Source organism: Drosophila bipectinata, chromosome XR (assembly GCF_030179905.1).
Source record: "Drosophila bipectinata strain 14024-0381.07 chromosome XR, DbipHiC1v2, whole genome shotgun sequence".
Lineage (NCBI taxonomy): Eukaryota > Metazoa > Arthropoda > Insecta > Diptera > Drosophilidae > Drosophila > Drosophila bipectinata.
Window position 1 is genome coordinate 21,944,289 of NC_091735.1, and position 24,016 is coordinate 21,968,304.

The 24,016-nt window shown below is 42.3% G+C and overlaps 3 protein-coding genes across 3 annotated transcripts; 2 read left to right on the forward strand and 1 right to left on the reverse strand.

Moving 5' to 3' along the window:
* The first annotated feature begins 2,060 nt into the window (after window positions 1–2,060).
* Window positions 2,061–2,480, forward strand: LOC138925653 (spore coat protein SP96-like). The gene has a single exon (XM_070276525.1). The coding sequence runs from the start codon at window positions 2,061–2,063 to the stop codon at window positions 2,478–2,480; it is 420 nt and encodes a 139-aa protein (XP_070132626.1).
* Cyp18a1 (Cytochrome P450 18a1) lies at window positions 2,437–6,501 on the forward strand. Its single transcript, XM_017232876.3, has 5 exons — window positions 2,437–3,318; window positions 4,149–4,270; window positions 4,334–4,763; window positions 4,825–5,089; window positions 5,456–6,501. Exons 1-5 carry the CDS (start codon window positions 2,928–2,930, stop codon window positions 5,868–5,870), a joined length of 1,623 nt encoding a protein of 540 aa, XP_017088365.1. The 5' UTR covers window positions 2,437–2,927; the 3' UTR covers window positions 5,871–6,501.
* A 234-nt stretch (window positions 6,502–6,735) lies between these two features.
* phtm (cytochrome P450 enzyme phantom) lies at window positions 6,736–8,933 on the reverse strand. The gene is made up of 3 exons (XM_017232875.3): window positions 8,452–8,933; window positions 8,253–8,401; window positions 6,736–8,197 (listed from the first exon to the last, which is right to left on the reverse strand). The coding sequence occupies exons 1-3, from the start codon at window positions 8,798–8,800 to the stop codon at window positions 6,848–6,850; spliced, it is 1,848 nt and encodes a 615-aa protein (XP_017088364.2). The 5' UTR covers window positions 8,801–8,933; the 3' UTR covers window positions 6,736–6,847.
* Window positions 8,934–24,016: the final 15,083 nt, after the last annotated feature.

Here is a 24,016-nt window from a genome sequence, read left to right on the forward strand (position 1 = left end):
TGGCAGTGGCAGTGGCAAAAAACACGTTATCACATCGGATGTGAGTGATGTGGTGGGTCCGCTATCAAATGTGATTTGATTTCGAGTCTTTGGGAGGTGGATTTGGGGGAAATAATCAGAGTCAAGAGTCATGGGATTTTCGTGGAACTCTCAGGATAGTCACCCATCGTTGCGAAACATTCCAGACTCCAGTTCCCGATTCTAGATTGCAGATTTCCGATAGCCTGATCTCCTCTGGCATACCACAATGGTGAGTCATCAATGGTGGCGAGAGTAGCATCCTTGGTGTAGGGACTAGGGCCAGTCATTAGCCTTTTAGCCGGCAGTTCCTGGAACACTTCGGCTCTGACCGCAGCCAAGGCCATCGCAGCCGAGAGAGAGGTGAAGCACAGTTTTCCTGTTCTCGTTTTTCATTTCTTAGCAGCATGTGGAATCCTTACCTGGTCACCCCAGGCCGGCCAGGTCCTGCCCTCCACACCCTCTTCCTTGTCCCGCTGTCCGCTATCCACTGTCCACTGTCCGCGGTTTCGACCTGTTCCGAGTTCTACCCTGAAGTCGTTGACCTCTGGGGCCATTGTCTCGGCTCGAAGTGCTTTGTATTTTTTTTTTTTTTTGTATTTCCTAGCCCTGTTGCGGGTCCTAGGCGGTTTTAGTTCGAGATACTATATATTGCAGTTCATTGACTGTATCTTGGAGATGTGTATCTTTGCGGCAGCGTGCTCGTCTTTGAGGCAAAAGGGCTCTACTGTACAATTGCTATTAACTGCTGGATTTCTGGACTGTCTGGATTACTCATCCAAATGCCATATTTTTTTTTTGGCGCGTGTGGCCTTGAGACATTTGACATTTTGCAATGATTTTTTTTGTATCTGGATGAATCTGGCTATATAGGTATTATTTTGGGCATTACAATTGGAACTGGTATCTGGGTCAAGGGCATCGAAATTTCTAGGGTTTTCCAAAAGAGACCAGCAACCTTGGTATCTGTTTTTCAAGAAACTATAACATAAAGTGTTTAAAAACACCGACGACTCCAATGACTCTCATTTTCATATGCATATGAATATTTCGAAATTTCTTGACAACCCGCGTATTTTCCGTCTTTTGAGGGTCGAACCTTGTCCTTAAGACGCAAGAACCGGCATCTGTTCGATGATAATATATTTTGAAGAAACCGAAAAACAAAGAAATAAACAAATAAATAAAATACCAACAATAACAATATCGAAATCGAAAGCAAAAGAAACTTCTGCAGAATTCATTACAGATGCATTTGATTTAAAATTGATTATTATTTTTTGTTATTTTTTTTTTGGAATTCTTGGTTATTCGATTGGTTATTCAATGATCGCTTTGAACTTGAACCGCCCTGGCTGACTGGTTGGCTTGACTTTGACGTCACTGGACACTCTTTAGCGCCTAAACCTGTAATCCCCAAAAACTACAACAACAACAGCTACTAAGCTACTAAGCTATACTTTAATTTTTTTCAAAAATATCCATTTTTTTTTTTGCTTAAAAGAGTCTGCTAGCTATTGACCTAAAATGCAAATTATTAATTCCGTTTCGGACCAGTTGCAGATGCAGCTCAGCTTCCGCTTTGGGCTTTTAACTCAAACGATCTTGGCATAAACGGAAATTGAAGTTTTTCCTGTTCCGATTGAAGAGAAAGAGTGAGAGTGAGAGTGCGCCGCTCTCTTGAGCCATTGGGGCTTTGGGGCTTTGAGTCGTTTTGGCCGTTGGAGCACGATCGAACCGAGTTGTAAGCCCGGTTTCAGGTTTGAGGTTTGAGTTGCCGGTTTGAGCTTTTACCCATCGAACGGCTTGAAGTGTTTGGCGCTGTTTCGTCTGCACATTTCTCGACTCGGCGGGGTAGGGGAGGGGGGTGTGGGGGTGGCCGGTGGGGGTTTTCAAAGGCTTTTGGGGTTGCAGTTGGCTCGGTTCGAGGTTTGGACAAGGGGTTGGGAGTGCCCTGGGGATTGGGGTTGAGGGTGGTCTCACTATAGTGGCGAAAGGGGGGGGGGGATTCTCACGACGGGGGGGTGGGGGGGTGGGCTAATATGTTTGCTGTTGCTGTTTCGGTCGCTGCTTCTGCTTCTGCTTCTGCCTCGGCTTCTGCTGCTCGCTTGGGAGAGCCAAGCTTTGCCAGACGCGCTGCCGTCGCTCTGCTTCGGTCGCAGCCTCTGCTACTGCTATACCCAGCCACCACTATACTGGCCAGTGGCCTCTGCCGCCATACCGCCGCTGCCGTCACCGTCACCGTCACCGTCACCGCCTCTGCCACCGCCACCGCCGCTGCTGTCGCCGCCTCAACCTCTGCCGCGATCACGAGCGCCGCGCCGCGCGCTCTGCCAGCTTGGAAGCACTGGAACAGCTCGGCAGCTCGGCGGCAGCAGCTCAACGGCGCGCTCACTCGCTCGCTCGAAGCGGCGGGCTCGAGTTGTTATAAAAGTGGCAAGGACATACGGTCGAGCCATTAGTCGAAAACTATAAACGCTCGACGCGAAATCGTCTCCGGGTCTCTCTGCCTCTGCCGCTGCCTCCGACACACCGCCAAGCATTAACGTCCCAGAGATCCACCTCCAAATAATAATTAAAAAAAAATAATAATAATTATAAATTAAAACCCAAACATCCAACAAATCCAACTAAAAAATCAAACAAAAAAGTCATCAACGGAAACCAAAAATAAATCTACAAAATAAACCGCATTTTTTTTTTTTTTGGCCCAAAACAAACAATTTTTTTCAAGTGTATCAAGCAAACAAAACTATTACCAATGGCCCTAAAGTGCAGCAAATAGAGACACACAAGATCAGCCAAAAAAAAAAATCCAATTTTTTTTTCCAAAACTTGAGATTTTTTGAGAAAAATTTCAAAGAAAAGCCCAAAGATCTGAGAGGAAAAGGAAGAAAAGTCCTGCCAAAATGTTAGCCGATTCGTACCTGATCAAGTTCCTGCTGCGGCAACTGCAAATGCAACAGAAGGACGATGCCCAGCACCTGCTGCTGGTCTTTCTGGGCCTCCTCACCCTGGTCACCGTGCTGCAGTGGCTGCTCCGGCACTACCGGGAACTCCGGAAACTGCCACCCGGACCATGGGGCCTGCCCGTCATCGGTTACCTGCTCTTCATGGGCAACGAGAAGCACACCCGCTTCATGGAGCTGGCCAAGCAGTACGGTTCCCTGTTCTCCACCCGGCTGGGTAGCCAACTGACCGTCGTCATGAGTGACTACAAGATGATCCGGGAGTGCTTCCGGCGGGAGGAGTTCACCGGCCGTCCGGACACCCCCTTCATGCAGACCCTCAACGGTTACGGTGAGTTCAGATTAAATTCTATATCAAAGTTTATAAGTCTGTGGAAGGAGATTAGTGGGTCTATATATATTAAATATAGTAAGTAGTTTTTACTACGTTGTTTGTTTTTAGTAATTTCTTACTATTACTACGCCCCAGCAACACTCGCCAAGGGCAATTGCAAAAAAATATACAATATATGTAAGAAATTAAATATTTTCCCGCATTATTCCGCTGTGAAAGCAAAAAACTTATCGGGCGGCAGGCATCTCTGGGAGCCAAGTCCATTTAAATTTCTTAATTATTTTAATCAGTTATATAAAAAAAAAAAAAAACACAGAAAGAAGAAGAGAAGAGTAAAAATAAAAGCGTTAAAAAGTGAAGAAATTCCGCTTTTCTTTTTGTCGGCAGTTGTCACTCTCTTTGATTTTTGAGTTTCGATTTTCGATTTTATTTCTTTTGATTATCTTTTTTTTATTTTTATTTCTTATTTTTTTAAACCCCTGCTTACCGCTGCACTTAATTCATTTCAATGATAACGCATTGCGGCACTTTTCTGGCTGAGATGGCGATGCCAAGAAATCACGTTTCTGGCTGTGATTGTAAAAAGATATTGTATCTTTTTTTTTTTTATACCTATATATGCATTTTGCTGGGATTTCTTTTCCTTTCTGGTATTTCGTTTTGCTCGTCGTAACCCAAACAATTGACAAAGTGGGCCAGCCCCAAGCTCAGAAATAATAAAAAATATATAAAAAAGAAGAGGTTTTTTTTGTTTTTAAAGACAAGCCCAAAGTAAAGCCTACCTCAATTAGTATTATTTTAATGAAAACCATAACCCTTATTTGCAGGCATTATCAACAGCACTGGAAAACTTTGGAAGGATCAGCGCCGCTTTCTGCACGACAAGCTCCGCCAGTTCGGCATGACCTACATGGGCAACGGCAAGCAGCAGATGCAGAAGCGTATTATGGTAAGCCCCTAGTTCTATCATATCCCTTGGGACCCTGAGACTTATTTCTCCCCCCATCCATAGACCGAAGTCCATGAGTTTATTGGACATCTGCACGCCAGCGATGGTCAGCCCGTGGACCTTTCGCCGGTCATCTCCGTGGCGGTCAGCAATGTGATTTGCAGCCTCATGATGTCCACTCGCTTCAGCATCGATGATCCCAAGTTCCGGCGCTTCAACTTCCTCATCGAGGAGGGTATGCGGCTGTTCGGCGAGATCCACACCGTTGACTACATCCCGACGATGCAGTGCTTCCCCAGCATCTCCACCGCCAAGAACAAGATTGCCCAGAACCGGGCCGAGATGCAGCGCTTCTACCAGGACGTCATCGATGATCACAAAAAGAGTTTCGATCCCCATAACGTCCGGGACCTGGTGGACTTCTATCTCTGCGAAATCGAGAAGGCCAAGGCCGAGGGAACCGATGCCGAGCTCTTTGACGGCAAGAATCATGGTGAGTTAAGAGGAAGCCCTTAGGAAACCATCATTCTATAATCAGTATCTCTATTCTTTAGAGGAGCAACTGGTCCAGGTGATCATTGATCTGTTCTCCGCCGGCATGGAAACCATCAAGACCACCCTGCTCTGGATCAACGTCTTTATGCTGCGCAATCCCAAGGAGATGCGTCGGGTGCAGGACGAACTGGACCAGGTGGTGGGACGTCATCGTCTGCCCACAATCGAGGACTTGCAATACCTGCCCATTACCGAGTCGACCATTCTTGAGTCGATGCGCCGCTCCAGCATAGTTCCCTTGGCCACCACACACTCGCCCACAAGGTAAGCACTAGCCAGAGATACCATAGAGATTGTAGATGGAGTAGATGCAGGAGGAGGAGGAGCTGATAGCCAGTGCTTACGCACTCGATCTACGCAAATGCACGAGGTCCGTTCATTCACATTGGATTGAAAAAAAAAACGCATTCTACGCATCGACTGATTACCATTCATTGTCGTGGCTTTCCATTCAGCTGGGCTTCCTCCTCCCGCCATCTAAAGCTCCCGCCATCTAGAAACTATCAACTGGTGTTGCCCCAGTTTCTGGCCCAGCCCCTGCCACTGATAATGCAAGCAATCAATCCAATCCAATCGAAACCATTGCAAAACGATTCTAATCACTCTTCTCCTCGCCTCTGTCTTTTGTAGAGATGTGGAACTCAATGGGTACACCATACCGGCCGGCTCACATGTCATCCCGCTGATCAACAGCGTCCACATGGATCCCAATCTGTGGGAGAAGCCCGAGGAGTTCCGTCCCTCGCGGTTCATCGATTCCGAGGGCAAGGTCCGGAAGCCTGAGTACTTTATCCCCTTCGGTGTGGGCCGACGCATGTGTCTGGGCGATGTCCTGGCCAGGATGGAGCTCTTCCTGTTCTTCGCCTCGTTCATGCACTGTTTCGACATTGCCCTGCCGGCGGGTCACTCCCTGCCCAGTCTCAAGGGCAATGTGGGCGCCACCATCACGCCCGAGGCCTTCAAGGTCTGTCTGAAACGCCGGCCCCTCGCCCCCACCGCCACGGATCCCTCACCGCATCATATGCGTAATGTTGGAGCCAACTAAGGCGAGTCCTGGAGAGTCCTTGATGCTGCAGAGCACGGTTTTGTTCCTAACACACAAACAACAAATCTAAACACTACACAACATAAATAATTCTAAAAAAAAAAAACAAAAAAAATACAGAGGAAGGCATTCACGAAATCCATCCTCCACCCGGCCTCATCGTTGAGTTACCAGTTAAACTGTCAAAGGATACGGACTCCCCGGAGAATCCTTCGGCTTTTGCTGAGAAACAATTCTATTCTGTCACCCCCAAGAAGCTGTGTTCAATTAATTTTAATCGAAACCCCTAGCTGATACGTTCCAATTCCATTGCTATTGGTTAGCTAGGCCTAATGTTAATGTTTTTTTCATAGTTTTTAATTGCTAGCTTTAAACTATTAATTATTCATTAGCTATTATTATTATTATTATTATTAATGATATCGCTATTCGTTTATGCTATTTGGTAGCTAATTACTAGTTGGTAGTTAGCTAACGTTCTTGTTTATTTCATAGTATTAGTGCTAGCTTAATGTCCAAACAACAAACAAACAACAAAACAAACTGTGGTTTAGTCTTACAAGCACACATCAAAATAAGCAAAAAATTTGAAAATAAAGACAAAATGTTATTGAAAAAGATACAAAAATAATTCAACACTTGCAAAAATCATTTCCTCATGCTTCTTATCCCAAGAGCCTAGACAGGGTCGCCATGATCTTCCTGAAGCTAAGGGCTTGTCACGGTCGCCATAATTAAAGGAGGAAGCGGAAATGGTCTTCCTGGAGCTTTGCCTCGAATAATCCACAGAACTTCTTGCTTTTTTTATACGATTTTGAAAGACAAAAGTCTCCAGAGAACATCCATTTGAAAGCCAAACTTTGGTTTTAAAAAAAGGCACATTTTATTTTCCACCATTCCACGCAATTTTACAAATATATTTTATAAAGAAAACTAAAAAAAAAAAATGAAAAAAAGGCAAATCCACAGTAAATAAATTAATCCAGATCTGAACCATCTGGATCCTTAGGATTTTCGCGCATGTACAATAAGGGCAGCTTATTGAAGCGTAGTTTATAGGGCTCCGGTGTCAGGGTGATGCCACTCTCCCCATTCATGTCCACCTCACAGCCGTCAGCTAACTCCAAATGGAATCGCCTCAGGATACGGCCGGCAAAAAGGGTCAACATCATGCGGGCCAGCTCATCGCCGGGACACATCCGCTTGCCCGTTTGGAAGGGAATAAATTGCGGCGGAGCCACATAGGCGCCGGTCTCGTCCAGGAAGCGGTCGGGCCGGAACTGTTCCGGGTCGGGAAAAGCAACCGGATCCATGTGAATGGCCCACTGCAGGGAGACGATCATCGAGCCGCCACGTATGCGATAATCCCCAACGGTAAAGTCTCTCTCGCAACCGTGCGGAATTCCGAGGGGCACAACGCTGCGGATGCGCTGGGTCTCCGAGATGCAGGCACGCAGGTAGGCCAGGGGTTCCAGCTCCTCCAGTCCTGGTGAACGCGACAGGGGCAGCAGGAGCTCGTGCAGACGGCGCTGACAAGCCTGTTCGCGGGCCATGTAGAGCAGGAACCATCTGAGTGTCGCCAGGGCGGTGTCCACGCCGGCTCCAAAGAGGTCGGCCATCAGATGACGCAGCTGATCGTCGCAGTACAGCTGCGACATGGGAATCTTGCTTATGAGAAAGTGCTCCAACATGCAATAGGGCTCGTATTCCTCGTCCTGATCGTCCTCATCCTCCTCCTCATCGTCATACTCTTCCTCGTTTTCGTCCTCCTCTGAAGCCTCTTCACCGTCTTGGCGATCTTCCGCTTCATGTTCGTCTGGAAAAGGCAACACCATTTCGCCGTCTTCCTCCTGATGCTCCTCTTCCTCTGGAATATCTCCGACTTGTTGGCCTCCTTCGTGGTCCTCCTCATCCTCTGCCTGCTCCCTCGACTGTCCCAGCTCCATTTGGGCTCTGCGCCTCTCCTGGCGCAGTAGCTCCTGCTGCTCCCTGTGCCTCGCCAGCTTCTCGTTGAGCTTCTCCTTGCAGGAGGCCACAATCCGGTCGTAGATGGCGTGGGTCTTGGCCTTGCCCTCCAGTAGGAATTGTATATTCCGCTTGTTTTCCGGCAGATGCCTCAGCCAGGGCAGGAAGTTCACCACGCCGGACACCCCGATCATTTTGACGCCCTCCTCCTGCAGCTTCTGCAGGTACAGCCAGTCGGGATCATTCCGCTTGTAGGTTATTCCGAACACCAGATCGTTGATGATGTTTCCTAGGGTATGAAATAGTCCACCTAGAGGATCGAATTCAGATTCGGGACACTTCTCTGCCTCAGCCTCATAGATCTGAAAGGAAGTTACGTAAAATCGAAAGGATCGGAGGGTCAAGGATGCGACTCACTTGAACGCACTCGTCCACTCCCCTGGCTATACGCCTCTCAAGGTTATCGCGCAATTCCCCGGGGCGTTTGGTCATTCCCAGGGCCTTGAGCCAAGCAATGACCTCGCGACGGGCGTGATTCCAGAGCGCTCCCTGGGCGCAGATAATGCCTGAAAGGATGATACGGTAACTTCTGGACCTGACTCGCTTCGCAGCTTACCATAACCGCCCATGATGCCGTGAGTGAGGTAGAGTGGCGCCCGGGCGGCCATTTCCTCGTGGCGGAAAAAGTCCCGAACGAGGGCCACATCCGACAGGATCACCGCCCGGACACTGCCCATTTTGAGCTGGTAGATACCCCCGTATCTCTGGGCCAGCTTCTGAAGGGACTTGTGCGGTCTCTTCGCATCCAAGAAGGGCAAATAGCCGAGAAAGGGCAGGCCCCAGGGCCCTGGAGGCGCCACACCCAAAATATCATCGTACTGGTGCTCGCACAGATACAAAATCACCAGGATGAGTAGGCCCGGCACCAGCAGGGTGGCCAGCCATGAGGAGAACTCCGTGTCCATGTCACTCTCACTCTTGTTTCACTTTTGTGTTCTCGAGTTTCTTTTCGTACTTTGTCACCCGTTTGAGGACGTCTGGTCACCCGAAGAGCTCGTCGATTACTGGGATTTCTTTAGAATTTGAAACGGGTCTCAGAGCTCAACAAAAAAAAAAAAACAAAAACAAAACGGAAAAAACAGAAAAATAAGTGAAATAAATAAATAAAACCGAAATGCGTCAGCGAAATGGCCTGGGAGCCTGGCGAGTGGGAAAGAGATGGCCCAAAGCCGAACCCAGAAAAGATTCGAAATCCGTTCGAAAGTAAAAATTTGAAAATGAAATTCGAAGGAGAAAATCATATGCATGCGCATACATTACACCAAAGATTCGCTTGGACCTTGGAATCTCTTGGCTTCAGCTATCCATCCAATCCAATCCAATCCAATCTGTATCGAACTGAACTAAACCGATCCTATCTACCCAAAGTGAATCTGTCTGGGTCTGGGCCTATCTCTATATTGGATTTGAATTTATTCAATTGCTTCTCAATTTCTCAATTTCTTGATTCTTAGAGTCTTAAAATGTAGCCTTGGATTTCGTACATCTTCGGGTACATATTTTTTTGGGGTTTTCCCCACAGAAAGGTCTCAGACAGACCCTGGAATTGCCATTCCTTTTACTGTTGCAGATGCCACAGGGATTTCCAGAAATCGCTACTGACTCATGACGGTCTGCAGAACCGAAAAGGGCTACATCCATAGGGGGTGGTGATACTTTAAAGGCTTAAAATTAATACAATTTTCTAAAAGAGTATGGATGAAAATGGAAATATTTAAATATATAAAAAACTAAAAGCTAATCTTAAAGAAAACTTTAAGCTTTATAATTAATAATTTCTTTTTTCTTCTCCTTAAAATAATTATATTAATAACCAAAAATATTTATTTCTGATTTTTGAGTAAAATTGCACTCTTATTGTAAAAGGATCTGTAGTAAAGAGGATGAAATAATAGCTATAATCTCTATAAGTCTTTATAATATTCCTCTATAAAACTATCTTCAAGCCTTATTAAATGAAAATTAACTTTTTAAAAATTTTTATACAATTATTTCTGAGTAACACTACCCCCTTAATTGAAAGGGCAGGCCCAAGGAGTGGTGGTCGGGACAAAACAAGTTCAGGGCCAATGGCATGCGCTAAAATAGATCCTCCCGGCCATTGACTTTCCATCAGAAAAGTGGCTGGACAAAGGAGCAGCAGCAAAAAAAATGTACAAAAAAAATTGAAGAGGAAAAGGAAGAGGAGGATGCAGTAAGATCTACGACTCTGTCTGGGTGTCTGGGCTTCTCTCTGCCTGCCTCGGCGGCGGCATTAACTTGAAATTTTTACCTGTACGATTTTTAATGACCCGCTGGCTGCTGTTGCCGCCGCCACCGCCACCGCCGCCAGTGGCATCAGTCGTCTGGACAAAAGATCATTAACCTGACAGGGCAGGACATGAACCTGGAACCTGGAACATGGAACCTAGAGCCTGGACAAGCGGATGCTGGCTGTCAATGGATTATTTTTAAACCCTATATTGTTTTATTTTTTTTTTTTTTTTTGCGTTTCTGTTGAGGTGAATAAACCTTCCTTCTGGCAGAAGGATCTGGATCTACTCGAAGATCAAGACTATATGTGGAAGTGGAAGTAGAAAAAAATGTTCAAAGCAAAGGCGGTCGAGGGCAGAGCACCCAGAGTCCCAGAATCCCAGTTGTGATTAAAAACGAGACGCATTTCCACATAATATTCGATTGTATATTTATATTTATTTAAGACCCATTCTAAGACCCAAGCCTAATCAGTATTAGACTGCATTGCGCACCAAACTTGAACCGAAAAAAAAAAATAAAAATAAAATTCGGATTGGAAATGGAAATTCAATCTGGAATCTAAAATATACGAATACGACGAATACGAATCCGAAATCGGGGACACAATAGGGCTCACGTGGCTACATAAGTCTTATCAGAAGAAACAAAAAAAAATAATAAAATAAAAAGAAATAAAAATAAAACAAATGAATTTCGTAAAGTAAAGTTAAGTAAAGTAAAGTAAAGTACTTTGTAATTTCAGTTGCAACAGAATTGATTGATTTACTCAATCCCATGTACTTGTGGCATTCCCTATCTTGTTTGCCTTTTGTCCACTCCATAATATAACATATATTGTGTATATATATTTATATAATACTACATAACTGACGATAGACTTTTCATCTCGGATCCCTTTGATTTCCCCATGGCGGACAAAATGTGTCAAGGTGGTTTGCATTGCTTTATTTTTTTAACCCAATTTTTTTTGTCGAACGATGTTTACAATTCCCAATCGGATTTGATTGTGCGCGGAATGGTAATTCAAGCCACACAGACACCTCCCTCCCTCCCCACCAATTTTTTTTTTGGCACACCCCTACCATTTCCTTCTTTCCAACAAAATTTTTTGCCGACTTTGTCGGTTTTTGGTTTCTGGCGACTCCATTAATGGAGCATCTCGGATTTTGGTTGCAAAGTCCAAGGTTGTGTAGCCCGAGAAACGCTACACATGCCCCCTTTCCTCGATGGTCAGCACTTTTCGAGAGACTCTTTCTGTCAAAGTCTATGGTTTTCGTTGCTTACTGGGTGTTGATGTGGAAATACATATATATAGTTTTTTTTTGGAATTTCTAATCCCTTTTACAGGATTTACGGATAAATCCATTTCCAATTTAAACTAAGCTTTGTCTTTGGAGACTCAACCAGAATGGAATTGAATGCGATTGGCGTACGAAATCGAATACGAATACGAATACGAATTTTACCAGATACCTTGACATCTTTCATAGGCCAGGCCAGCGTTCGTTTAACCCTCCAAAGCAGCCGCCAACTATCAAAAGCAAAAGCTCAGCACACCACAGAAGCACAAATTCAGACAAATCTGAAAAAATCAACAATCAGAATACAGAGAGACAGCCACCCAAAGAACGTGCCGGGTATCTAGTGGATTCCAGTAACTGCTAGAACCACTAGAACCTACTAAGAAAAAAAATAAGAAACAAATAAATAAAAAATTAGAAACAAACTACAACTGGCAGCAGCAGAAAAGAATTTACATTCGGTCACATTTTCATTTCATTCTCGGTTTCGATGACCGGCAAACTGAATAGGGTAACACTATGATTCAAAAGAGGTATGCTGGCACTATAATAATTTGGGATATGAAATGGTAAGATAAGGGAGAAGTCTTAAAATGCAATATAATATTAGTTATTATAGCTCTTTGAAATATTAATAAATACAAACTACTACAGAAGTTTATTCTTAATACATAATACTTTTTGGCTATTTTTTTTGTAGGGTTTAAAAATAGTAGAAGATTAGAAGAAGATAGTAGAAGATTAAAAAAAATTATTTGGTATTATTTATTTAATCTTTGAATATGTTTGAGATAACTGGAGTTCAGTACAATAACTAATCATTAAAATATAAACTTCAACCATGTTTACTTGAATTTTTTCATTGGAATTTCCAATTTCCACACCTAATCCTCAAAAAGTTCTATAGTTCTATAATTCCTATAAGTTCTATAATTCTTTAAGTTCTACAATTCTTCTACAAATCTAAAGTTTTTATTCTAAAGTTCTACAAATCCCGCAAGTTCCATAAATCCTATAAAGCATTATACTTGTATATCTGGTCAAACTCTATGCTAAATACATAGTTTATAAATCATTTCGTGAATCAAAAGAAATATTCTTCTTCATTTTAATAATGTTTTTCAAGAACTTTACTAAAATATTCAACAAACTGAAAGTAAAATTTCAAAAAGATCTGGGAACTAGATTCCATAAGTATTTCCACAAAATCCCCCTCCAAAAAATCCTTGGATCTTTGCCAAAAAAAATAAATTGCACATGGACTTTGGAAATAAAAAGCCCCCCAGGGTATTCCCCATTTTTTAGCCAGACAGAAAATAAGTGCAAATAAAAATCAAAATAAGAATAAAAATTAGCATAAAACTTATGAGAGAGCCGAGCCGGAGACTGTGGCAGTGGCAGCAGTGCCGGCTGCTGCTGCTGTTGCTGTTGCGACTGTTGCTGGTGGTGCTGCTGCTACTGCGACGGCTGCTGCGACTGCTCTGGCTGCTGCTTGGCAGTTGCAGTTCAATGGCTTTTGAGCCATTTTGAGATCAATGCACTTTGGGTGGTGTTGGTGGTTAAGTGACTAGTGGTGGTGGCAGCGACGGTGGTGCTAATAGTGGCCAGTATGTGTCTCTCTATGGCCGAAAACCTTGCGCATGAACGGATCCATGGACATGGACGCACACTCACCCAGGTTGGAGTTGAGACTTGGCCAGATTTTGAGCTCGTTTTTTTTTTTAAGCTGGCGGATATATATTTTATTATATGTAGTTGTTTTTGTTTGCAATCAAAAGCATTTGGAATATGCATTTGGAATGGCAAAGCCGGCTAGCCGGCTGAACTGCCGGTTGACAAATTGCCAAGTCAACTTGTTCTGACACTTTTATTCGAGCACACAGCGAGCACAAATGTGGCAACATTCTAATTAAGCTGCGCGCCACACATTGTTTCGACACCTGCCCAACAGACACACAGATACAAAAGACAACAAAAAACAATTAAAGAAACAGATACATGCATACACAGATATATAGATACAAAGATACACATGCACGTGCCACTCCAATATCAATGCTCGCATCTTAATGAAGTCATCGTGAAAAATAGTCAAGACTTGTAAGTGTGTGTTTGGGGAGTGGGCAGTGGGGAGTGAGGGGAATCACCTGGCCGGGATCTTGGCCAGGGTCCAGAGTGTAGTGGCCCAAAACCACCAGGTCTTTAAACCCACTATGGCCCCCCCAACTCTAATTTATTTTTATTTATTTGATTTTTTATTGTATATGTAGAGCAGCAGCAGCAGCAGCAGCCGCATTGCTTTATGCTAATTCCAAGGTTCTGCATCTGCGGGGTCAACGAAACCGAAACTGAAACTGAAACTCAAACTCAAATTCAAACTCAAATCGAAAACCTAAGACCAGGTTGAGTTGCTCAGTTTCTCAGTGGCTGGCTGAGTTGCTTAGTTGCTTAGTTACTCAGTTGATCCAGCAGTCCGAGTTGCTGAGGCAATTCACTTTGAATTCGAACAAGACTTAATCGCTCATAACCAGCCCACTAATCCGCTAATCATTGCATATATTAAAAATAAAATAAAATAGTATGTGTGTATCTTTTTTTTTTTATTTTGGTCAAATGCTGACTTCATTTCGTTTGCCCATCGATTTTGGATTTCGGTTTCAATTTTAATTTCCTATTGAACACGTTCATTGATCTCTTGAAGCACATCTGCAAGATACTATTGGTCATCTGGTCACTCATTTCCTACTGAGTGTGACAGTGGAAAATATCCGAAGGTCGTCGAAGACCTTAAAGCTGAACAAGGGCAAGGGCACTTCTAGGGTCTAAAGTCAAACAAACACACTTAATAAACATATAGAGATTTATTAGTATTTTTTTTTTTTTTTTCAAAACTATTCCATTTGCTAAGTCTTGCATCTAATTTATCTATCTATAGATCGATCGATGGATCGACTCTGATTACGCATACGCACTCGCATATGGCAATCGAATCGAATCGAATAATAATATAATCATTTCGAAATTGCAAATATGGCCCGGACCTGGGCCTTGGACTAGGCATTGGATAATGCCAGTGCCAGTGCCAAAGCCACACACACACTACACTGCCAGTTCCAGTGCCAAAGCCAGGATAGATCAATCAATACTCAGTAACTCATTCACTCAGTTAGTCAGTCTTTCAGTCATTTAATCATTTAGCTTTTGAAATCAATGCAAATTCTGATTGTGCAACGCTTCATGGAAATTGCATTGAATATGTCAGGCTTTACTAATCAACAAATCAAGGAAAGAAAGCTAGCTGCGGGATAGGATAGGTATCTATCCTATACAACCTTATTAGGAGATATAGATCTCTGGGAAATATTCATAATAAGGAATATGTTTGCAAAATTTCAAGGGGTTAAATTTCATAGCTAAAGGACTAGAGGTCTTTGAAACAGACAGGTTGGAAGGTGCTCCTGATCATACAAGCTCGGACATAGCTATCCCTACTACTATTTTAAGAATTATTACAATACCCCCTCTTAGAGTAAAAATATCTCCGATCATCCCAGACATTCCAACCAACATTTTTCCATAATTTTTTATCTGCTTTTGTGAGATTTCCCCGCATTTGCATGAATTGCGCCCAAGCTAGTTACAATGTCATCGTCTAGTTGGCAATTCAATTACAAAGAAAAAATTTCAATTTAAATGCGACACTCGGGTTATGTTACCACCTGACGTTATGATGCCCAGCCGCCAGAAGGCCGTGAACTGGGTGGAGATGTGGGGATCTTGGGGGTATCTCCGACTCCATTTCAACCCTCAACCCCTAACCAAATCCCTGCCAGAGTGCAGCTGCTCAGATGGCGGACAAGTGCGACGCCGTACGTCTGTTATATAAAGTGACAAACGTCGAACGAGTGGCTTGTCGATGGCCGGAGAATGCTAATCAGCATCAGAATGCAATTGCGACTTGGCTCCGGCTCTAGATCTGGCTACGGCTCCGGTTCTCGCGATATACATATGTCTTTATATTCTACATATATATGTCTATAGTGGGACATGCATTCACTAAACACTGGCTACCAAATCACTGAATGAAGCCCTGGAGTCTACTGGACAGTCGAAGAAAAAGGATTGTTTTGTTCGAGTCCTTTTTTTCTCAGCAAATTGTTATAAAAATAAAATAAGTTAACACTTACCTTATATTTTCCAATATTGTAGAATTCTTTATACATTTTATAGCCTAATATTCAATGCCTAGAAATATAGAAGGGAAATAAATAAAATAAATAAATATAAATGGCTTCAGATCTCATTTCTAACTTTTATAAAAAGGTAATTATTTCATTTTAGAAATTTTCTCAGTGTATCTCTGAATGTAAACCGAAATCCCCCCAAACCCCAATTTCTATATATGTATGTACAAAGTAGTGCCCATAAATTAGTCGAAATCTCGTAATCCCCTGTCAGAATAATTAAACGATTTCAGATCAATAGCTATATAGAAGGATATGGATATTTTTTCGAGCTATAGAGCCGAATTTAAAGCAAGTTGTGTTTATGATTAGAAGATACCTTAGTTTACAGACTTTCAGGAGAATTGTATTTAAATTCTATAATGATTTTAAAATTTTCTTAAGATTTTGTAGCTACAAGGAACTTAATAAAAGGTCCACAGAAACTCCACAGAAGATAAATTATAAATTGATAGTATTCCGGACAAACAAGGTAATTTATTTAATTGATAAAGTTTCCAAAAGATCCAACGCTGGGGAAAGGATGCTAAAGGTGTCCAGCAAAGTGGTAATTGATATATCTGGCACCTCGGCCACCTGAGCAAGCTGCGCCTGCGGATGTGCAACAATGTTGCACGCATCTCGCTTGACCCCGGGGGAGCATTGATGGAAGACGATGGCTCTAGATTGACCCCTCAGATTTTCACTCGACTCCCAGGTTTCACTCGACTCCCCAGACTCAGACCCAAACCGAGTGCCAGTACCAGTAGTCCCAGCCCCAGAATGCAACGTGGTGGCTTTTTTTTTTTTTGTTTTTTGAGGCCAAATTTAATTGCCAGACGAGCAACGGGAACGGCAAGTTGCCACGGAACGGGGCAAGAAGCCTGGACAATAATAATAAGTGATTGCCGAATTCTGCGAGGCACCTGCCTCCTTTATTTTCCATTCCCGGCCAAGCTACCTGTTTTGCTCATTATGGTTTTATTGCCACTTTCGCAGGGTAATTGCCATCGATTCTGTGCTGCATGTTGCATATTGCATATGCATTGCGTTGTTGCCACCGATTGGGGCAGCGCATTGACAAATGGCACTGGCAATTAGTCGCCACAGTAACGGGAGTCCTCAAAAGGTGTCGAGATAATTACTTTCAGGACCTTCTTCTCTTCACGTCCCCCTTTTGTTTTTTTTTCTTTTAATGATTATTATTTATTCTTCTCCTTGGGTCATTGACCTTTGGCCCACAATTTTCCTTTTAGAGCTACAGGTGTATGAGTGTGTGTGTTGATGTACTTTTGGGGCTACACCTTCACTTAACAGGTGAAAGGGGGCAACACCTGTTGCATTCTAAGTGCCACCAAGGAGGGAGGAGGGGGCGAGGCGAAGGGGTTGAGGAGACAGCAACATTGATTTTGAAAAACGAAAAGTCAGTCATTAAGGCAATCTGTTTTCCGGTCACTGTGCCAACGACATTGTGTCATGCAATCAGTCTTTCTCTTTCCATTGTAACTGTTGCTATCTCTCAATGGCCAGATCATTGCACTCTAGATTTTGGGAGCACAGGGGGGGTGTATCCCCAAGAGAGGTTGGTGGGGGGGACATAACTATTGACAGTGAGGTGAGTCGATTGCCTAATGTTTTGTTGTTGTTTTGCGAAAAGGTTAAAAACAACAACAGCAAGCCGCTTACCTACATTCCCAAAAATGTTCAAGTATTGGTGCAAATTCCACAAACACACACAAGCAACATCTATAGTTGCAGCAGCAGCAACAGCAGCAGCAACAGCAACAACAACAAGACGCCCCCACTGCGGCAAGCGGATCATTTCGAGTTCATTGACTTTTGCGCAAACGCAAACGCACAAGCCTCCAATTCCCCCACCAATCAATGCAATGCACACTCACGTAGGCCGTCAACTTGTCCAACAAGTTGGTAGACGACACACCACACCAGCAACACCAACAGCAACAGCAACACCAGCAACAGCAACACCAGCAACAGCGGCAGCAGCAACCGTAGTATCAGAGCAGCAACTGCTGTGGCAGTAGTAGCAGCAAAAGTAGCAACAATAGTAGCAACAAATTTAGCAATTTTATCATTAAAGGTAGTAGCTTATTAGCAAGAATATTAGGGATAAATATTGGGAAGGAAAATAAGCAATAGTAGTAGCTTTAGTCGCAATAATAGTAGCTAAAATATTGCAAGATAGAAGGGATTGAAAGTCAAACCTGGTAGTAGCATTAAAGTCATTTAATATTATCTAAAATAATATAAACTTAAGAAGAAGTAAAGCAGAAACTATAGAATAAAATAGAATGAATAATTAATCATTAATATAATTGTTAAAAAATATTTTAATAAAAGAAAAAAAGGAGCTATCTGATCTTAAGAATAGAATATTACAAAAATCCAGAGCAAGAGTAAAATAAATAATATAGTTTTGAATATAGGAAACAGGCAATGTTGAAAATTTATTAGTATTTTAAAGGAAGAATTGGTAAAAATTGCGTTCATTTAATCACTATTATAAGTATTAATTAACTATTATAAGAATACCTAAAAATTAATAATAATTAAAAACCATAAACTAATTTAGAAACCACATCCACAACATAACCATAAGCCTATGGCAAGTAAGGGGGTATCCTTTAAATATATCTTGAAGGACAATTCTGGCAATAAGCCAAAATAAGGCTTAACTATCCCCATTAACCCCCCCTGCACCACTGTTTACCCCCTTCGAAAAGCCAGCAGCGGCTTCACTGCGTCTCAGAAACGGTCAATGACCGACCGACTAAAAAACAGCATTGCTGTCGCACAAGCTCTGCTTACTTGCTGCTCTGCGGTCTGTGTTGCGGTCGACGTCGCTGCTTGTGGCTCCCCACTTCCGTGCCACCTGCCCCCGCCTGCCGCATACACCCTCTAACTCCTACCCCTTCTTAGCGGGGCCAAAATCCTTGCTTCAATGTCAAGGAAGTCGCTGTTGCAAACACAACACCTCGCGGTTTTTTTTTATTTTATTTTATTTTTTTTACTTTGTTACTTATTTTTTTTTTTTTCTCTTATTTTTATTTTTTTTTTTGCATTGCACTTCCTTGTGCGGCGGTGACTCAACTGCCGCGAGGAGTACAGTGGGCCAAGTGGCGGCAAACTCGGTTCACAATTACAGGTAACAGGTAATGGCCATCAATTGATTCCACTGTGCCGAAACTCCCCCCCCTCCCCCATGCCACCTCACAGGCACTTGGCCCGCCACCATCCTGTTCCCTCCCCCCCACGTGTTGTGAGAAGCATTTGAAATGAGCGACGCCGCAAACGCAAACGCAACGCAACGTCGCTGCCGGCTTCGCTGTCGTCGCTGCTCGGCCGCTGCCGGACTTGTAAACAGAAAAGTTCGTAAACCTTTAAAAGTGAAAGTAAAATCGGACGTAGACCTACATATACAAATGCAAAAGGGGCGACGACGACGACGACGACAGCGTGTCTGTGTTCGTGTTCGTATTTGTGTTCCCAAGAAGCAGCAGCAGCAGCAGCGGCAGCAACACAGCAGCAGCTGCCAAACCAGAAAGTCACATAAGACGAGGAGGGGGAGTGTGGAGCGCAAGGGGGAGGGGAGCAGCAGGGAGCTCCAAAGCGGGAGCCGTGTTGGCAATCGGCCGTCTCTTTTGCTCGCCGCTCCAGAATTATGTATTTTTTTTCTTATTTTACTCGGCATTCTGTTGGGAGGCAAACGAAAGACTTCAATGACGCGAACTTGAGGAAATCTATGAGGGCTGAAAAAATTAGTGTTTTAAGGCTCGGTAGGCGGAAAAGGAAGTAAAGTATAGGCTAATAGGAGTTTATGAATTTGGTTTGTAAGGTTTTGGAAATAATTATAAATTTAATTACAAGAACTTTTTTAATAATTAAAAAAAATTATAGAGAAATTTCAAATTTTAAAAGGTTTGAATATTTTGGCAAAATATATAAAAATATTTCGAAAAATATTTAAATATTTAATGCAAATATATTTTTCATTTTGTATAATAAATAAATTATTATCAAGGACTGTAAAGGAAAATAAATATGCAACTAACTTAACTTAACAAATTTTAATATAAATATTCTCAAAGTACGACATTATTAATTTCAATAATATCTACTAAGATTTATATTTATACATCATTAAATAATTTTTAAAATTATAAACAATATCTAAAGAAGTAGAAAAATAGAAAGAGTAGAAAAATGTATATAAAATTTAAAGACATTCTCCTTATTTAATAGTTGCTAAACTGTAATTATTAATTTGCCAAATAATGAAGGATTTTGGGGAAAGAATTAAAACTGTCTCAAGGCAGTCTCCAAGTCATCAAAAAACCCAACAAAAAATAACCCTTACCCACCCCAACAATAATGCCTTGAGATCAAAAGTCAATAAACTTTATTCCAAATAAGAAAATAAACAACAAAAAAATAAAGGTATATGAATTCCGTTTAACTTTCTCCCTTTAGCAACCCCTTGTGCCCTGAGACACCCCCTCAAAAAAAAAACAAAAATAAAACATAATTTTCATCATCAAACGATGCAGCCTCCAACAATAACAAATCTTTGCAGTCAATAAACTCTCGAAAAAAAAAACAAAATCGCACAAATTACGTTGACTTTTTGGTATTACATAATCGGCAACAACAGCTGATCTTGGCCAACAAGGGGCGATGTCATGGGGGGGGGAGGAGGTGTGTGGGTTGTGGGGTACCACCAAAAAGTTTGTCAACCCCAACAAAAAATTTAACAAAAACCATAACAAAAATCGAGATCGACTCAAAAAGACGAATACAAATGGTTTGATTTGCAAAAGGGGGTGGTTAACAGGTTAACAAAGGTGGTGAGGGGGTGGAAAGGTGGTGAAGGCAGAGAGGGGTTAAATACCGAATACCGAAAGGTCGACGACGCCGGAAGAAGCGTGCCAAAAATATCTAAGCGCCGGGCTCGAAATAGAAGCCAAAATAAAAATTAAAATAATATCTTATTGGTTTAAACGGTTTCTGTTTCTGCTTCGGATTCCGGATCTTCCCGCGCGCGGAAGTCTCAGAACAGCTGAGATGCCCCCACTCCTACTACGCTGAGAGAGCTCTAGTCATAGCCTGGTCATAAAGTTCCTTTCCTGGTTGCATATTTGGCATATATATTGAAAGCGTGGCTTAAACAAAAAATAAAATAAAAATAAATAAAATAAAATAAAACAGAAATAAAAAAAACGAACAAGTCGTTGGACAGTCGAGCAGTCGCAGCAATAAACTTCAAAAACTTTGCCGGTCAACGAACTCTCATCTGTATTCACCGGTTGGCTCAAAGCCAACACAGACCAAGCCCAGCTTGCTGCCAACGTTAGCGTCGTGCTGCCAGCGTCTCGGCCAGGCTAACAGTGGTAGGCTAAGATGGAGCAGAGGGAGGCAGGTGGTGGCAGAGACAGAGCTCTGCCAACGTATCCGCATCTCAATGGTTTTGCCAATCGGCACATCGGCTTGCTTCTAATCAGCTGCTCAGCTGGCGGCCTCTCAGCTGTGGGCCAGCCAGCACCACCAACCACCAACAACAACAACAATTAGAAAGCCAAGCTAAGTGCCAAGAGCCAATCCAACATATAACCAAAGCCATATAGCCTTAGCAGCCTATATAGACATGGCTAAAACCAAACGTCATCGCCAACTCTCGCTTCTTCACTTTTTTTTTTTTTTTTTCGTATTTTTTGGGTCTTTGGGGTTTCCAGCCAAGTTAATAAGCCAAGTTTGAATACGAAATACGAAAGCATTTCGAATGCCCTCAGCTTTGGGTCAAACGAAATGGGAGAATTGGAGCAAATTGGATTTTATGGCAAGAACATGGCCAGAAGAATGCTTGCCAAGAGATTACATTCTAAATACTTGAAAGTTCTATGAAAAGGTTGAGAGAATAGAGTCTATGGCTGTTGGGTAATTTTTTTAAAAATATTATAATATATTAGTCAAATAATTTTAAAATATACATATGTTTTTTAAGTTTTCATTTTTATTTTGAAGCCTCAAACCCTAAACTTTAAAAAATAAATCCAAATGTAGACTCATCCTTGGTAGTTGCCCCAACACAGTTACAGCCACAAATACAACTAAAGATACATATGCATATGCAGATACATATACAGATAAAGATACTCAGATACAGATAGGCGGAGGCACATAGAAAGCCGCTCTTGAGGTCTTTAAAGTAAAAGCAGCTGTCTGCTGGTCATTGGCATAGAATCAAGCCCACAATCAGCTGCTGGCCGACAAAAACGAAAGCTAAAGTTCAAAAACCTCTAGAGTCTAGAGCTTCAGATTCAGATTCAGTTTTGAGCCAACTTGAAGATTCTTTTTTTTGTCAGATTTTTTTTTTTTTTTTCTGTGGCACAATCAAGGTTGACGGTCGGTCGTTCGCTCTTTTTTGGATTTTGAGTTTTGGACGCCGCATTTCACTGGCGAGAAAGTTTTGGAATAGTAATCGAGGTCTCTTTCCCAAAAACCGAAGCCATCCGAGCGGAACTCAACCAGATTGTCGCCTCCAATCTTGCCTCCTCCACTGCAATCCAATCCATTTCGATCCGATTCGATCCGATCCTGTGCAGGAAGTCACCTCACCTGGGAACCTGGAAGCTGGAACCCGACGGGCGAGTTCAAGCGAACTCTGTTTCTCATTTTATTTTATTTATTTTTTGGGCACTTTCAAAAAAATTGCGCACACACAGCTGCAGTAAAGTCCACTCGAAAACCGAAATCCGTAAACCGAAATCGGAGTACAGGGTGGACTAGGTGTCAGTGACCTCCGAGTGATCGGAATACAGGCCAGAATACTAATTCCCCAGCGTGGCTACCACTTGTAGCATGTCAGAGATCTATCAAAAAACCCAGCAATTAGCCTACTTAAGCTTTTAGATAATATTTGGTTACATAATTGAAGATTGAAGTGTTTTTTTTTTAATATCCGGATTAATTTGTAATTTAGTTATTCATTTAATAATATTATTTGAAGCCAAGCAATATCTATTATTTTTAATCTTTCACTGATTTAGGATCTTAAAAACTTTAAATAATATTCTTAAATATTGTTACTATAATTTAAGAAATACATTTCATTTATTTTTGCTCTTGATTTTCTGCTCTAGTGCCTGCAAACTGGCTCCCTCCTAGACTTCAGCCTTTGCCCGACAGCACTCATACGCCCTGTTGGCCCGGCTTCTGGCTCGGCCTGGGGGATTCTGGTTGGGATCGGATATGTCGGCTATATATTCTGATTCTGTTGGCTGTTCGGCTTGGATAAGTCTGATGTTGCTGCTTCCCTCCGGCGGCATGGAAGCATGCCAGCTTGCTTGACAAGAACTGCATTTCGCTTTACGCCTCAAACTGCAGCAGCAACAAACACACACAACATGCCCCTGCCGCACATGTGTGTACACATATCGGTACACCGGGGTGTCTGTGTGTGTGTGTGTGTATGTCGGTCTATCTGGCACAAGTATGGGTTATAGCCATGATGTGTACGAGTGTGTCTGTTTACCTGTTTTAAAAGACACTTTTTTAGTTTATTGAACTTTTGTGCACTTTGAGCGTCGTGCGTTGGCGTTGGCGTTGCAACGTCGGAACGATGAGCGGTCCACAGCTTCCACTCCAGCTTCCATTTATTTATATTTTTTTTTATACACATTCATATAATATATAGTATATATTCAAGTTAATATTTTGCTTTAGCAGCACTATTATTGCGCATATCTCTAGCCTCGTTCGGCGATCTCGCGATGGCCTTCAAATCGATAATTCAAGCGCTTAATTTTCATCCACGCTCTTTGCAAAGTTTGTTCAACCTGCTCGGCCCCATAGTGGTTCGGAGCAGCTTGGCTCACGGCTTTAGCTTCTCTGGCGGCGACTACCGATCGGAAATGGAATAAAAATAGGACTCAACAGGACTCAAAGTCCTTTGAAACGGAAGAGGATGCAAAGCCAAGCCAATGTAAGTGTTCGACTTTTAAGGATTTTTAATGAAATAATTTTTGAAACGATATAAAGCTGCCTAAAGTATAAACATTATGAATCTACCAAATCATAATTATTGATTAAGCCTTTTTTTTAACAAGGATGGGTACTAATTTTTGTAAATAAAATAAAAATAAAACTATAAACATTGTTATAATTTATTTTTTACTATTAACTATAGTAACATCCTAAGACATAAGGCTTCTATAGCTTTAAGTAATGCCATATGGCTATTAAGACACCCCAAACATGTATTTTCAATAAATTATATATATTCTAAGTAATCTAATAAATATTTTAATAAGCCAACTAATCAAAT

Bases quoted from the DNA above. Each gene is read 5' to 3' on its own strand.
- phtm (XM_017232875.3), bottom strand. From the start codon at position 8,800: ATGGACACGGAGTTCTCCTCATGGCTGGCCACCCTGCTGGTGCCGGGC. The intron at 8,402-8,451 runs GTAAGCTGCGAA...TCATCCTTTCAG, and splicing joins CGGCATCATGGGCGGTTATG to GCATTATCTGCGCCCAGGGA. The intron at 8,198-8,252 runs GTGAGTCGCATC...ACTTCCTTTCAG, and splicing joins GAGTGGACGAGTGCGTTCAA to ATCTATGAGGCTGAGGCAGA.
- Cyp18a1 (XM_017232876.3), top strand. From the start codon at position 2,928: ATGTTAGCCGATTCGTACCTGATCAAGTTCCTGCTGCGGCAACTGCAA. The intron at 4,271-4,333 runs GTAAGCCCCTAG...CCCCATCCATAG, and splicing joins AGATGCAGAAGCGTATTATG to ACCGAAGTCCATGAGTTTAT. The intron at 5,090-5,455 runs GTAAGCACTAGC...TGTCTTTTGTAG, and splicing joins ACCACACACTCGCCCACAAG to AGATGTGGAACTCAATGGGT.
- LOC138925653 (XM_070276525.1), top strand. From the start codon at position 2,061: ATGTTTGCTGTTGCTGTTTCGGTCGCTGCTTCTGCTTCTGCTTCTGCC.